Here is a 17,181-nt window from a genome sequence, read left to right as displayed (position 1 = left end):
TCGGTACTCGCGTTGGTCAGGTAAAGAAACGCTTGAAAACCCCCGTCAATTTAATAGAAATAAAACACAAACTAATCGAGAAAAAAGCTAGTCCATGGTACACCCCGCGCGAACACACTCTCCCCCCCCCCCCTTCTGTTGGATGAAATAGAACGCGCGAACCGAGCCGGACCGGATCGACGAGAACAAACCTTCCGGTCCGGACTTACGGTCCGGTGATTTTATAAGTCATCGTCCAAACACAGGTACCTACAGTGGCGGAGCGAGAGAGAGAGAGCGAGAACGACTAAATCATTCATACTTTATTTTTTCTATACATTAACCTCTCCACACGCTTGCTGCGATTGATGATGATCGCATCGGCGATCATCAGCAGGGCACCCAACGGGTGCCGGAGTGCCGGAGTGTCACTCGAATGGAACGTAAAACTGATGACACCATATTGTAGCTAGGCCGGGGCGCAAAAATTTTCGGAGGAAGCCACAAAATTACCTGCGTCAGATAGCAATCACTCCCGCAGCTGACGTCGATATGCTCATTGAAGCCGGTTCGGTTCTGAAAGTAAGGGAAACAAAAGATGAAAACAAAAGCGGAGATTAAAATCAGGTTCACTACACAGTTCGTTTTTTTTTGTAAGGTTAGGTTGTTTTTCGGTTTATTTTTCATCCTATATCCTATACAGAACTCGCACAAGTTCGAAGACGACAACAATCAGAGAATGAATGAACGAACGAACGAGATTCGTTCCGTTTCCAGGTCCGCTTTTTCTTCAGTCGTTCGTTACATCGTACCGAACGGACGCGACGGAACGAATGGAGTGGAATGGAGTGGAATGGAATGGAGGAGGAACAAGACACCAAGGAAGGAGCTGGCTGGCACGCGCGACTGGCTGCTCATTTCTTCGACTCGCGCGCCACACCACAAAAGCGAGTGCAAGTGCAAGTGCATGCTGCCTGGAAAAGGAGGCTCGCGTGCCAAACTGCTCGTTAGTTGTACTTTTACATCTCCGGTCGGTTGGACGGACGGCCCAACGATTACGATGCTGGCTGGTTTTTCTCGTGGCTCACGACGACATCGTCGTCGTTCACGCTCACGAACACGCGCGCACGGGGGGTCCAGCAGGTGAATTGTCTCTTGTGAGACATCACGTGTGAGCTACTGAATGAAATCCCAGAAGAAAATTTTTCTTTGACATTTATAATTTTATCAAAAATTTGGAGAAAATTAATCATCCGAAAGCCCCTTCCCTGCCGGAGTGGGAAGTGGTGCGCACATCTCGGTCGGCCACGGCCGGGAAGATCACGCGTGCGGAAAGTCGTTGCTACACTTGCTCCCGGGCGTCCGTCATCGTTTTTTACCGTTGCGACCGGGGGAGGCAACCTAGCGCAACCATAAAGCGCTTCTCATTTTGTTGATTATGCTTTTCCCTCCCCACTAGGCACTGCTTGCTTTCATCAATTAGCTGGAACAATATTAGCTTACCGGTTTGACTACGGCGCGGCGGCGGCGCAGCAGCGGAAAGCATCCTCGCCTCGGTCAGGCGAATCACGCCGTCCAAGGGCCTCCGTGAGGTCTAATTAGAACCCTCGGAAGGCAACCGTTGGTTGCAGCTGCATCGCGTCTCTTTTTACTCGTCAATTATCACGTGCCATAAAAAAAACGAGCTGCATGCTATAATTTTATAGCACCCCAGAAAAAGTCAGAAAATCATTATTCCAACGCTGGGGAGTGCCTCCAATCCACCGAGCACATCGAAAAACGGTCCGCTTGCTTTTTTTCGCTGACTCTCCATGCTGCTCCGGCACTGATCCGGACCGGAAGATTTAGTTTAGGGTCAATTAGAATTTATAACGCATGGACTTGGCGTGCCTTACGCTGCCGCTGTGCGGCAGGCCGACCACGGTTCTAAATGGTTCACATTTATGAGCTGCACCAAGTGCTGAGCAAGTACCCCCAGCTTCAGCACACAATGCAACGGGAGAGTTTTTCCCGCTTTTTCTGTTCGACTAAATTCTGTAAATAAACTTCATCACTTTGTGACGTTCAATGTAATAAACTCTGGCTTGCTTAGATGTGATCGAAGTTGACAACACTTGTTGAGCGAAACTATAGTTTCAAGTCATTAAGTGAACCCTTCCATCGGAAGGGTCACTCCTTTCTGAGCGCAATAATTGTCCTGCATTCCGTTTTCTGTCAGTTAATTTCCGCTGCCTTCGCTGGCGGAACAACGGAACAACGAAGGGCCAGCCCGTCAGTCAAAACGGACGAAGAGGTCTTCTCCTCTGCCCCCGTTCATCAGTTCGCACGCTTATTACGTGTCCTGTGTGTTTCCTTCTACTTCGTTACGACGACCCCTTCCTTATAGTTTTTATTTGTGCAATGTGTCTCTCTGACTCCGACTGGGAAGTCCGTTTTTTTTCGTTGTTTCATTGTTGTTCCACTTTCGATTTAATTCGTCGATTTGTTTTCATTATGCACTTGTTCCCGTCCTGGTGACGACGGTGGCGGTATCGAGTCAGGTTCCTGCTGAGTGCTTTTTTATTAGTTTCTTTTTTTTCATCAAATTGCGGTAGGGTAAGTTTCCGTGTGGTCGCTCTTTTATTTTTTTTGGTCATTCCCTGTGCGGTTCCTGATCCGCATTTTGCGAAACGATTTAATTTGAATTAATTGCCTGACTAACAACCGACCACCACAGGTTATGAAGTCGAGGTCCTCGGTCATGGGAAAGTGCGGTTTTCCAGTGTGGGGTCGAATATTTCCTGTGTTTTCACTGGAATTGATTCATATCCTGGAAGAAATAACGCGTCAGCTTTGATGGAGCCTATTGATTCGATCGAACAGGAAAAGTCTATTCCTTTATTATGGCGAAAAAACCACAACCTTTGTTTTGTTTGCCTAAAGTTTTACGGAACAAGTCGAGGCGGGTCAAAAGCCGCCACGACCTATGAGAAGCACGAATTTACTAAACAAAACGCTTGAAGTGCAACCAAACGTTCTTGGATCTAGTAGCCCGCGCGCGTGTAGACAAACGTCAAAACGTTCGTTGGTAAAAAGCACAGTGTTGTTTTAATTCTGATCTGTTCTGAAAGAACCAGTCAAGATACCGCGAAACTGAAAGAAACCGACCGTCGGCATTGAACGGAGGCTGCACTGAAAGTATCTCTCCTGTCCTAAATACTGTACAGGAAGAAGAATTACAAAGGTAGGTCCTGGAAGTGAACCAATATTTCCTAGGGCTAGTGACAAGAGGAGAACTGCAGGGCCTAGCATTTCAACTAGCGAAGAACAACCAAGTGAGTCCTTTCCTTTCTGTTGGAACAAACAATTCGTGGGATGTCATTGATTGACGGAATTTCTGAAGAAACATGGAATTTTACTAAGGTCACCAGAGCCGCCGACTTTTGCTCGATTGAACGGGTTTAACCGATCCAGTGTTGACCGCTTTTACTTGGAGTTCCTCCAAGAGATTTATAACAGTACCCCGAGACGAATATGGAACGCGGAGCAGACAGGTTTCAGTACCGTACGTATCTAGTTGATTACCATTCGTGTTGAAAACCGTGTCTGAGATTATTTCGTTTTTAGATTGTTGTAATTACCGCGGCATTACACTAATCAAAGCCACAAGGTGCTTTCCCAGCTTTTGTTACGTCGTCTATCCACAATAGTAAGAGATGTCATAGGACAGCATCAGGCAGGCTTTATAGGGGCGGATAGTGGCGTAGGCGTATAACCCAAGCGTTGCAGGCACTACTTGGAGAGATTCCCAACGTACACCTGGCAAAAGTTGCGAGACTACGGAGGGCCGGCCACTGGCTTTAAAATGGACGTAAATTGGATTAAAATTGAACTTGAGATTAGACTTGGAATTATATTTGAAATTAACTCCCCCCCCCCTTCCCACTCTTTCCAAACCACTCCAAAAATTTTTCATTACTTTCCCCTACCGTCCCTCCATCAATTGTAGAACCACCGTTTCAACTAATATTAATATTAATGCCTGACCGCATTTCAAGGTCGAAGACTAAAAACACGAGTTTGGTCTATTCATAGGAACGGAACCTTTCTCCGAAAACCCGTGCTGAGAATTGCGGCTAACACGCTGACAGACGAACAGCGTCACGCGCAGTACCTTGCAAGTCGTAAGGGCCTGCATAGTGTCGTCGTCCTGACAGTAAAAACAAGTTAGATTAAAACTTCTCGGTCGATGGTTTCTACAGTTGACTGAGGAAGAGGCGCAATTTGTGTCTAAAAATAGCCCAACCAAATACGTCGCTACTTTAACAAGGGGGTTGCGCATTCTCCTTTTGTCTTGCGCCCCTGTGGTTCATTGCTACACGGGTACCAGCGAGCCACATGCCCTGGCGGGTGTTGTGGGTTCAAATCCAGTTATAATCTTAGATTATAGCTTGGTTCGACCTATGCACCTTCCAGTATTGGACAAAAGATAGGAGTCACAACGACAACTTGTTAAGCGTAGCTACCAATATCCCTCCCCTTCTTTCTTTTCCGCTCTTCCCCTCCTTCCAAACCATTTTTCATTACTTTCCCCTACCGTCCCTGCATCAATTGTAGAACCACCGTTTTATGCTTGATCGCATTTCTAAAAATACGAGGTTTGGTCTAAAGACACGGAATTAGACACGTAGTTTCACTTGAAGCTGGGATTGACATTTTTCGTCTCTCTTACATTTTATCTCTTTTCAGTTCCCATTTTTTTCTCTTTTCCAGTTCCGTTTTTCCTGTTTTTCTTCTTTTCTGTCCCATTTTGTTCTTATTTTCAGTCCTGTGTTTTCTCTTGCTTTTCACTATTTTTTTGCAATTTGCTTTCTCGTCTTTTCTCTTCCCTTTTCTGTTACTCTTTTCCAATTTTCATCCTTTTCTTACTTTTTTTTATCTCCCTCTCATTTTTCGTCTTCATCTGTTTCGGTTTTCCCCTTTTAACTGCCTAGTTTTTTTTCTGTTTGGTTTTTTCCTTTCTCAAATTCTTTATTCTTTTCTCGATGTCTCGTTTTTTTTCTCCCGTCTGATTTTCTTCTTTTTTTTTCTTGTTTTTGGCTTATTTTCCCACCCTTACGTGACCCATCTAACGTACTTTAACAAATCCTGTTACATCAAAACAACGTTGAACAACAGCAAAAAAACAAATGGATTTGTAATAAAATTTTAGTTTCCTTAAAAATGTTGGAATAAAACCACCAAAAACAAAACATCGTTTCAATATTTAACTACCCAAGTAACAATTTGGGTTTTATTGCACTCTTATGGCAGTTTTCATGACAAATTTTGGTCTTAAATGCCATCTTTTTAGACCAAAATTTGTAATGAAAACCGCCATAAGAGTGCAATAAAACTCACATTGCTGCATGGGAATAGAACACATTTTATGGACCGCCACCTAAATTTTCGCAAAATACTTCGATTTTGATTAGATTCCAACAGAATGTCGATGCCTGGTGTTGAACGTGAAAGATGGTTGCACATTTTACGTTCAGGACATCAAATTCGTTTCAGTTGATATTAGGGACATAGTCCGTGACCTATTGGAACGGGAAGACCTGGTCACTGTTTTTCGGAAATGGAAACGAATGAAATCGCAGCTGCTGTATGCGATTGTCGTCCCATACCTGGGAAGCAAAAACGTGCTTATACGTGATAGATTGTCTCATCAATTTCGACGATGGGTTAAAACCACTCTAAATAAAAAAAATTGACGATGGTTTAAGTTTATGCATTTACCAATAGTGCATTTTCAAAAATAAATTGTTTTCATTATATTGTTCAATTCGTAGAAAGATTTCTAACCGAGTGATATAAATATCCATCGGATTGGTTGAAAAATGACTGAGTTATTAGCGCTTAAAACCTGATCGTCCGTTTTTAGAATTTTTAGGAATGACCCCCTACTTGACGTCAAAAGGTGGTAAAAAGATGAATAAAATACGAAGAAAAGACACTGACACGGCGTAAAGACGACAAAAATGCTATAAAAAGATAACAAAAAACTGATGAAAAGATGACGAAAATTCGGAGAAAGGTTGACGCAAGATAAAACAACTGCGAGTGAAATAACATGAAAATATGTTAGAAAGCCAACAAAAAGACGCAAAATCAGCGACAAAAAATACGACCAATAACGACAAAAACAACAAAAAGGCGTTTGATAAAAGCGACAGAACCTGCAAAAATAGACGACGGAAAGGTTAAACTTTTTCAAATCAAAGGTTTTGTTATCTTGACAACAAACAGGAAGGCGAAAAAATGGCAAATAATGGCAAAAAGACAACCAAAACACAGCGGAAGCGGAACGGCGACAAAAGGCGATGAATTCGAAAACGCCAAAGCCGTAACAAAAAAGACGCAAAAGAAACAAAAGGGCCGCCGAAAAAGCGATAAAAATCCTATAACTGGGGTCTAAAAATGACTAACAGAAGATGAAGATAGGGTGAAAAGATTGGAAAATGGCTCTAAAAATAGGACCAAAGTACAACAGAGAGATGATAAAATGACGTCGAATACGAAGGAGTGACTACAAAGAGATGACAAATGACGCAAAAAAGGTGGTGAAAAAACGACGAAAAGGTCACGCAAAAATGATGACAAGTAGGCGAAAATACGTTAGAAACGGACAAATTTCGACGAAAATACAACGAATAGAACTTAACAGAAGTAACACAAAATTGTGAAAAAAGATAATAAAAATCGACGAAAAGCCTAAGCATAAAAGGCAATAAAGCGACGCACGACAAAACGGCAGCGCCAAAAAAATGCTCAAAGATACAACAAATGACAACCAAAAGACGCCATCGAAAGTAACCAAAAGCGGCAAGTGACAAAAGTGACAACAAAACTCTGGAAAGATGCAAACAGACGATGGAGTATTTTCAGCTCAAATAACTAAACGGTTTGTTTCGACTATTTTTGATTAGAATTAAATTTTGCTGATAAGTTGAATACCAAGCAAGGATTCATTTTCCATTTTTAATTTTTGACGTAGCACTACGTCTTACGGTAAGGTTTGGGAGAAAGTGTCATTCCAAAAAATCTAAAAAAATATTAGCGTCACAAAAATGTGAAAGATTTTGAGCGTAGGTAATAGCTTAGCGGTTTCCAGATCGATTTTAAATATTTTTACACCAATCGATCGGCAAATCTTCTACGCATCCACACCGATAATGAAATCTATTGATTTCAAAGTACGTACTATTGAAAAATTGAAAATATAGAAGCGTTGTCCAACTGGAAATTCTTACTTCGTGATTGGTTGGAAAAGACGCCATCATAGTTTTAACGTGATTTTAGAAAAAACTACAAGGTATACAGCCCAAAGGGTTGTACGAATGGGTGACGTAGGACTATATCAGATCATTAGATCAAGGACTAATCTAAACTGCATTTCTGGCATATGTATGTTTATAAGAATCTGTGAGTGCCATTGTTTAAGTGAATGTTTAAAAGAGAAGAGCGAAATATTCAGATTCAATTCTTAATTGAATGCAATGGTGGATTTGAAAATACGTGAACGGGGGTTCATAAGTATAACGCCTGCAACCATCGAGGCATTGAGATTCCTTTTAAAAATCACTTGTGTGCATCATAAAGGTTGAAATAGTAATGAATGACCAGCCCACAGATTATTGTATTGAATATGATTATGCGTAGCTTGACATGTTTCAATAATCTTACTTTAACTCGTTTGTGGCCTTTAAAAGGCCCATTGGTTACAATTAACATTAAAGCCAAAGCAGGTTCATCGCAAATATGACGTACCATTCGAATGTGCTTCTCTTTTGACATGAATGGCATTAGGCAATTAAGTAAGCGGCGTCGTTTCACTGTCTTTTGCTACGAGAAGGTTTTACTAGTTTACTTTCACAGCTTACCGCTTGTTACATAGCAAAAAATATGGCACATGCGCAAAAATTTCTGTTTTATTTGTATGAGCGTCCTCATCCTTCTACTACAGGAGTGAGGAGTCTCAAACCATCATAAAATAAATTTATGCCCCCTCCCCAACATGCCAAATTTGGTTCCATTTGCTTGATTAGTTCTCCTCGCGGTTTACCAAATTCAAGGTAGATCTTCAATCATGATCGCAGCAAAAGTTGACATGTTTGGCCCACCCTTTACTAGATCTCCACAGCTCCCATTTGTCTTAGTATTCAAAGCATGTTAGAGTATTTGCCTGGAATGTGTAATATCTGTTAAGGGTACACTATTTAAGTGGTGGTCGGTAGCTTTTAGCCGGCACAGAAAGTGTCGGAGCCGGTAGACAGCTTCCAAGTGCGGATTTGCTTCGGCTGGCGTTTATTTTGTGAAAATCACTGGATCACAAATCACTATATGGGTCATTTCACGTCAAGTGTCCGCGTGCCCTGTAATCGGCCTTCTCGGATTTACGCAAATTTAGTCAGATTGTTCGTTTCAGGTCAGCAAGAAAAAATCCTAAGTTTGGTGCCGATAGAACGTCCCTTTGATAATTGGGAGTAGCTCCAGTTTTAAGCAAAAGAAAATAACAAGATTTGACGTAAACGTGTCTTTTCTTTAAAAATGGAGGTACTTCAATTAATCGAAATGGACCAAACTTAGGATTTTTCTTGCTGACCTGAAACGAACGATCTGACTAAGTTTGGTTCAAATCGAAGAAGAATGATTACAAGTTTGTACTTTTTGTTGGTCATTTGTCGTGGAATGACCCATATTAAGGTTGAGCTGAGTCGAGAAAATTCCATGGCCAAAGCATATTGAGGTTGAATTTGAAAAATATTGGTAAGGGTTGAGTCGATAAAAGCCCAAGACCAACATCTATGAGTCGAGGTGAGTTTAATGCTGATGTTTATAAAAAGGTGAAACGTTGGATAGGAACAATATCACGAGTTATGATTATTGACTTCATCAAGGTACTGTGTACCACTGTGGTTCTGGATATCAACAGTATTTTGTATCAATGACAAGATATTGTAGATACTGTAACTATTATGCATGTCCTAATAAAGGAAGTAACTGAGCTATGTATGAGAGCAAACGAATTTCAATATAACGAACAAGAATAATTTGAAGACCGCACCAGCAATGTAATTCAATAATTAACCTGTAATAATATCATATATCGAATTGTACATTTTTGGCAGGGGGAGGATGTAGCATCCTGGTAGTTAAAGCATATTAGAAGAATTTCCTGGAATGTGCAATGTGTGTTAATGACACATTAGGCCGTACGAATACAACAGTCTGCTTTGCTTTTCCTGTTTAAATCGTATGGGAGCATTTGCTCTAATCCTTTATTCATACGATCTATTATCTAGGTAGTTGCCGGTAGCGTGAAACCGGCACAGAGAGAAAGTGCGGAATCGGCTGCCAGCGCGTCTCTTACCGTTGCTTGGGAAAATTAAAACGACATGATGTTACACCATCCTCCCCGTTTAGCGCCCACTTTTTGTTCCGCTGCCACTTATGCAACCCAAGTAGCACACATTGTCACAATTCAGTCGCAGCGGCTGATATGCGACAAATTTAAATGTAAAACTTCGGTTACAGTAACTTAAAATGTTAAATGTTAAACAGTTGTGTAACTGAAATAGCGCAACTTATGTAACTAAACATGGTTACATTTACAGTTACTCAGTAACCAATATGTAACATGTATAGTTACAAAATGGTTACTATTGAAGTTACACATAAACTGTAAACTGACTTTCAATTGGTGGCAAATTAGTTATCTTGAAACTTTTATTGCATAGCGAAAACAATGCAGCAGGTTACAATATTGCTAGAATACAAGAAAATTATTTAAATCTATGGCTGTCAACGTCAAGCAGTAAATTTAACTGTTGAATATAGAATAGTGTATAAATTTCGCTTGTTATTTCAACACAAATTTTAATGCAGTTTCAAATTTATGGTGAAATGCATGATTCTAGCTTTGAAAAATTCACGCGCTCTTATTTAATCTAGCATTTCGTTACTTACTTCTTTAAAAATTGATTTTTTGAAAAACAAATATGTACAAATATAGAAATTTTAATTTTAACTTTCTGATTTTTTAAATTTATTCTTAGCAATAATGAATTAGTGGAGCATTCACCTAGAAATCATTAAAAAATAAATTGTTTTCACCATCACTTAGCAAAATTCATAGCCATTTTGCCTTTCGTTTTAACTACTATACCATCATCCTTGAAATTTTGTGTTGTTTTCGGCATATTGCACATGAAATGATTTTAAGCAGACATTGTTAATAGATATCGGGAAAAGGTGTTTTTTAGTGATTGTTGTGAAAAGAAAGTGTTTAATATCAAAGAATAGTTTCAGTTTGAATAAAACAGTTTACCAGCCAGCAGTGTTAATCATAGAAGGTTACATTTTAGTCACATTCTAGTTGCACGTAACCTTTGCATTCGACCTGGTTACGCTATTGATTACGGTAACCAATATTAAATCTGTTGTGGTCACCAAATAACTAAAATATTTCTTATGTCGTCATTTCTAAGTTACACTGTAACCTAGTTTCATTGCCGGTTTCGTTTCGATGTAACTTGATCGTTTTGACGTTTGAGAATAATCAAAATTTGTTTACTTAATACCAATCAGTGCGGAGAAGATTCCAAGTACCATCAATTTAGTAAGTAAACGCATTTACAAGAGCATTTTACAACCCGTGTACCAATTGTTTATCTTTACCATTAGTAAAATTCTTGAGATCTTTTTGACTTCGTAACTGCTCGTAACGGAAAATTAACTGTTTTGCGACCAGCAAGTTGAGTGGAAAAAGGTTTCATTTGTGTCACTTGATAACTATTTGGTAACTCGTAACTGAAAGGTGACTGTTTTGCGACGACCAAGTAGTTGACAGTTCGAAAAAAAGTTTCAATTTGGTCATTTGGTAACTACCTGGTAACTTTTTGAGATTTTTGTTACTAGAAAACTAAAAAGTAACTATTTTAAATTTTATGTAACCTAACTCGTTACAAGTATTTTTTATTTTTTTATTTTTATAATTAGTTACAAGTGCTACTTGGGAACTGCAATGTTTGAGTGTGAGGACTAAAACCCTCACGGGCGCCTAACCTAAATCAGGTCGGAACTACCGTTAAGTATTACTTCGGGGGGAGGCTGTATCTATACATTGTTCCGTAGACTTGTCGAGACGTGAACCGATCCAGAGATGGCGAACGTCATGATTTCCATCTCCTCATGGCCACCCTAGCAGGATTTCTTTTACGTAACCACTCTTAGTTACTCCACGTGTAAGCATATTATGACCTCTATTTGACTGTAATTGGAATCTACCCACCCCCATCTGTTCTTTGATCCTTCCTCCATTTTTGTAGCTCTGTCATAATGGTTCTTCAGTTTCCTGGCATGCCACGCAGAAGGACGACGCTGCATGACCGAATCGGTGCTCTCTTATGTATTCTCAGACGCTTTTTTGCTAGTAGCACTCACTGTTTTCAGATACTACTGATAAGGCCGATAGGGGTCATTCCGGATATGACGCTACTAACTGCGTCCAAGAATGACTCTGTATGCACTGGTCACACTGGCATTGCCATAAGCCTGAACGTTCTGCACACAAATTAGTTAAGTTGCGTTTCGTTTTAAGCGCTTCTATCCAAGCGGGGTCTCCGTACCGGAGAATCGATATAGATCCGATTCCTAACAGCCGTCTCTTACCGTTGCTTGGTTATGGCAGAATTGTTGGGTATGATCCTGGACAATGCAGCGGTTGTCTTCACAGCCTTCTCGCAGATCGACGTGGTTATTGAAATTAAGTCTGTCTTCCATCATGACTCCAAGGTGCTTCACTTCGCATTTCGAGAGTATCCGGTACTCACCGATATTTTGTGTAGCGTTGGCGCTGATCAAACCGTATTGACGTCTAGCGTTACACAAAGTACAATGCGCGATCTTTCAACGACCAAGCGGATAAGCCTGGTTAAAAGTAAATTTGGATGCATAGAACAATCTATTACTCGGGACTGGAGTATCGCAGAAAACCTCCTAAATGACTGGATTCAGTATTTTTATTCAGCTTTAAGTTTCACACAGTACTATATTATTGCCTTTCTCTGATTCTGATAAAATCTCGAACTTTTTTCTTAATAGAACTAATCATACTCTGCACAGTTGAAGATACGACTGTTTAAGATCAGCATGTTTCTTCCACTTTTAATTTTTTTTATCGTGGTTGACTATCCCTCCGCTTCGCCGAAGTCGTTTGACAATTGCCCAAAATTTTCCAGTGGGTCATACCACTCTAGCATCACTTTACAGTAGTGACAGCTAGCTTTTTAATAGTTCTTTGCCGCCTTTCCACACCTAGGTTCTTCTTATATAACCTTTTAGAACATTGCACACTGTTGTTTTTGACGTTTTTAGCACTTTCGTCAATTTAAATCCAGACCACTCTGGATTTTCCAGGTGTTTGTGCTAAAAAAATTTACCGAAGCACAGTACGTATTACTCTGCCATTTACCAACCATCATACAGGTCTTACTTTTCCTGAATCCATCCCACTGTGTGATGCAGTTTCCACTAAATGAGCCAATGTCTTTGGTTGGTTGGAGGTCGAAATTGAACCGATTTAGATGACATCAAATGCATCACTGTCTGAATTTAAATAATGTTCCGAAATATCATAATTAATGATAGAGTTTGAAATTTTATTACCTACTGGTTCGGTGAATTTTTCTCCACAAAACCACATGTTGTTGTTGCTAACAGATTGAGACAAAAAAAAAGCTATAACCAAGCGGATTCATCTGACCAAATGTTGTCGCTTTACTTCTCGTCCGTCGTGGACTCTACGTAGTTTGGACGTCCTAAAATTCACTGAAGTTCTCAGAAATACCCTACTAGCGCCATTAGCCTAATCATAAAACCGCACTTGCTGCAGATGAAAGATAGGAGAACAAAAAACTAATATTAAACTCGTCCGCATGTACGTACATAACCCTATAATCTTCTAATTTTGGTTTAAAGTGGAAAAAGCGATAACAACTGCTGGCGCTCTAATTTCTAACATTTGTCCTATGCAGGGAGTAGGGAGAGGCTTCTATGTCACATTTGTGACACAATTATTTGTCACTGGAGACGCAAAATAGTACACAAAAAACGTCGCACATGTGCTTTAGCTGAGCTGCTTCGTTTTTTTTTTGCTGACGGCAAATGTATCCCGCGATGAAGATGTCAAAATTTAGCAACACAAACTGTCATCGGTTTTTCGGTATAAAATCTTACAGTGCAGTTGTTGCACTGTTCCCTGCTGTTCGATGGACGTTCGAAGAACGTCTTTCTCAAAAGACAGGGTGACTGACGCATCACCGAAAGAAACGGATAAGGAAATTCTAACCTAAAAGTACAGTCGAACTTACCCATCACAGCCGACATATATTCCGACGATGCTGACAATGATGATGATGATGATGCTTATCGCGCGGTAACCGAAATTGTGCTGCGCACCCACAGGAAGTGCAAATTTACAACCGTATTCTGTGCTGCAATTTGCAATTGAAGCTCATCATAAATACGAGAATGCTTGGTCGGCTTGGTCCGTCCCGTCCCGTCCGGACGGACGGACGGACGGACGGGACAGTTTTACTGCAGAAGGAAAGCGCACACGGACGGTCCTTCGTTCGTGGGGTTAATTTTGTCGATTTTCGCTCGCTCGACTGATTGATGAATGACGCTGCCTGCTGTCAAAATTCGACAAACATTGCTGCGCCTGCGATGCAATTTCAAGTTCAGTGACATTGTGATGTACACGCGAAATCACATTTGAAAAAATTGTGAGTTAAATTTTCATTTTATGACGTTCGTAGCTTGCGTTGGTGGTTAAATTAGCCGCATGTGGGAGGTGGGCAAATTTACAATTAAACATTCGCACCAATCTGACCCACATTCATCAGCTCGAAAACCGATTGACACAATGGAGGAATGCGACTTTTCTTCTATAAATAATAACTAAAGTTGAACGTGCAAGGCTAACTGGTCGTTGCGGCGGTGTCTTCACTCTGGCGTGGCGAGGGCGGTCAGCTGTGCGGTCGAACGAACAAATGAAAGACGAAAAGTGCAAGATAATAGATCTTTACTGTTTTTTTTTTAAGTTGCCCCTCCTACTTCCGATTCCACCGTTGCGTCGTTGAGCTCCTTCCGTCTGCCTGCGTCGGATGCTGCTGCCGCTTCTGCTACTGTGCAAGACTAATTTTAAAATAATTTATGATTGAACTGTGGCCGTTCTCTGCACCACCGGACCAGAAGGGGCGCGGTGGAGCGAGCGACAGCCAAACAAAAGGATGTTATTTGCGATGCGGTTCCATTTTTTTGTACATACGTTATTGCAATTTCTTCTGCAAACGCGGTGGGCTTGGTTTCTGTAAAACAACAAGTAATGCCCAGTAAACTTAATTTGCCTGTCCACTTGACAGTTAAACAAATCCCAACACAATGGTTGAGTCAACTATTTCAAACTTGCCCTTTATACAGACAAAATGAGTGAGTCAAACAATTCGTTTCTGCTGCTTGTTTGTCGGAAATTAAAACCGAGACTTTAACGATCTGAATAGAACATTTACTAGAGTTGCAGCGTCCCTCGTGTCGTTGATATGACAGTTCACAGATCATCGCAGTAAGCGGCGTGCCGCTGCCAATACGAACGATACATATGTCCACTTTAGATCCAGTTAGTATAGAAGGCAAATTGATTAGAATCGACCGCTACTGCTCCATCGGTGTCTCTGTCTCTGTCGATGTTTCTCATCGGATGTCAATGTTTTTTAATTCAATTGTTGGAGAACGACGGCGACCGGTTGCCGGTGTCCGGGTCAAGCGGTTAATTGAGCCCGAAGTAATGAAATGCGTACCATACCCTATTGATAGAATTTTTTTCTACTCCAACACCTGACAGAAAACAATTCTGTCATGGCCAACCATGTGTAACGATGACACACACAGACGCACACCGCAAACCCCGTTCTAGTACACGACCACATTGACAAATCCACTTTCTGACTGCATGGTCGCCTCTATTTTGATCGCACTTTAATGGACAATGAAGGCAATCATAACAACGAATGCGATGTGACATAGTTTAGCTTCCAGCCCTAGCTGCATGCAGCGGGAGCTAAGTACCGGGCCGGCCCGGCCATGTCGTGCCGGACGTGCCATCATGACACACGAAATGATAGCGAAATTTTATTTACCATCAACCAACGGAACTCGAGCAAGTTTTTCCGAGAACTCCGCGCTCCGCGCGGTGGTTGCCGTTTGTGTGCGTGTAATCTCGCAAGCTCGCAAATATGGTGATATGCACTAATTCGTGGGCAAGATTCTCCGGGCGATACCAAAACAATAACAGAGTTGAACAAAGTTGCGAAAAAAAAACCAACCGGATCGCTTTGCTGCGATATTCCATAGGTAGATGATGGTGATGATCTGCTCCGGCCCGACCAACCGGCCGAACGGCTAACCGTTGTCGGTTGGTCACCGTGCGTCGTGAGCTTGTGAGTTTGATTATGATTAAATAACTACCGGATACATCCTTCCTGCTCGCCGCCCGAGCCAGTGCCAGTACCAGTGTTGTACTTGTTTATCGAGTTTCAACTGGCTTTGGCATAAATTTTCAACGAGTAGAAAGGTGACAGCGAATTATTTATTGATAGCTAACAGCCAGTGAATACGGTAGAACACTAATTTATTTGGGACAAAAAGGTTGGTCCATTGCTAAAGTTACTCCGAAAGCTAATTAAGTTTCTTTAGCAAATCTGTTTAGAACCCCATATTTACCTAGTTACTTATTTGGTTTGCCATCATAAGAAAAAGCCTGTTGAACAAGGTTTCTGCAGTTAATTCCTCGAACACCGTGTACTCTACGCCAGATCTCGCCCCACCTGGTCTAACCATCCTGCTAGCTGCGCCCCTGGTCGTCTTGTTCCTACCATCTTTGCAGGGTAGTTGTCCGGCATTCTTGCAACATGCTCTGCCCATCGTATCCGTCCAGCTTTAGCCACCTTTTAGATACTGAGTTCAGGGTTCAGCCTCCTCCTCCTGTACACCACCGAAGATCGTTCTTAGCACTCGTCCATGTTTCATGCCCGTAGAGAACAACTAGTCTAATAAGCGTCTTGTACAAGCTACACTTCGTACGATGGCTTAGTCTGCTCGACCGTAATTGCTTATGCAGTCCATAGTAAGCACGAGTTCCGCTGCTAATAAGCCTCCGAATCTTCTGGCAGGTTCTTGACAGCCATTGAAGAAAAACAGTTAGCGCTCGGACTTTGTTGAGACAACACGCATTGTGATAGGTGCTCTTCAAATCAGTCGTTGGTATTTCTTTTCACACATTGTGTGAACAAAACCTTTAAACGGAATCTATTCGCTGAATAGGCTTAGAATGGATAAAACCAGGAAAAATACTTGGAAAATCGTATTTGGAAATGGAGCTAAGGCACCAGCTCATCTGGACGTACTACGGTTCACAGCAAAAGTTTTAAAGAGTCCAGCAGCAAGTGTGCATTCAATTTATAAAGACGAGAATGATCGTTGCTTCTACATCAAGTTCTTGGACGAAACGAGTTTCAACCATTTTGTATGTGAGATGGAAGAGCAGTACCGTTTTGAGTACAATGATGGACAATGTATTTACGTCAAGTTAGAAGTTGCCAGCAGGCTATTCAGATACGTGAGGATATTCAATTTGCCGCCAGAGACAGAGGACAGGGACATAGCTGCTGTGCTGGGACAATTCGGTACAATCCGACAACATGTTCGCGAGCGTTACCCTGCTGAATGTGGCTACAGCGTTTACAGTGGAACTCGCGGTGTGCATATGGAAATAGCGAAGGAAATCCCGGCTAATTTGTACATCGCACACTACAAGGTACGGCTTTATTATGATGGCCTGAAGAACAGATGCTTTTTCTGTAAGGCTGAAGGTCATATCAAGGTCAATTGTCCAAAAATGGCGGCCATGAAAGCTACCGAACAGTCTGGCTCCTATAGATGTGGCTGGTGCAAAGGCAAATAACGCTCGAACGGATACCGATTTTGCAGTGCCACTGCAGATGACGTCGTTGCCCTTGAAAAACAAAGGAATTTCTTTGAAATCTGACGAGATGAAAGGAATACAGAACGTGGCAGTATCAGATGGAAATCTTCAACACGATGAAGAAGCAAATACAAATG

At 41.5% G+C, this 17,181-nt stretch overlaps 1 protein-coding gene across 1 annotated transcript in view; it reads right to left on the bottom strand.

The window, feature by feature from the left end:
- Positions 1-17,181, bottom strand: part of LOC128732622 (protein sevenless) — a 91,488-nt gene that overhangs the window by 61,507 nt on the left and 12,800 nt on the right. The window contains exon 2 of the mRNA XM_053825913.1: positions 493-555. Coding sequence (XP_053681888.1) covers positions 493-555 — 63 coding nt within the window. The remainder of the gene's footprint in view (positions 1-492; positions 556-17,181) is intronic.

This window comes from Sabethes cyaneus, chromosome 1 (assembly GCF_943734655.1).
Source record: "Sabethes cyaneus chromosome 1, idSabCyanKW18_F2, whole genome shotgun sequence".
Taxonomy (NCBI): Eukaryota; Metazoa; Arthropoda; class Insecta; order Diptera; family Culicidae; genus Sabethes; species Sabethes cyaneus.
This window is presented reverse-complemented; position numbering and strand designations above follow the sequence as displayed.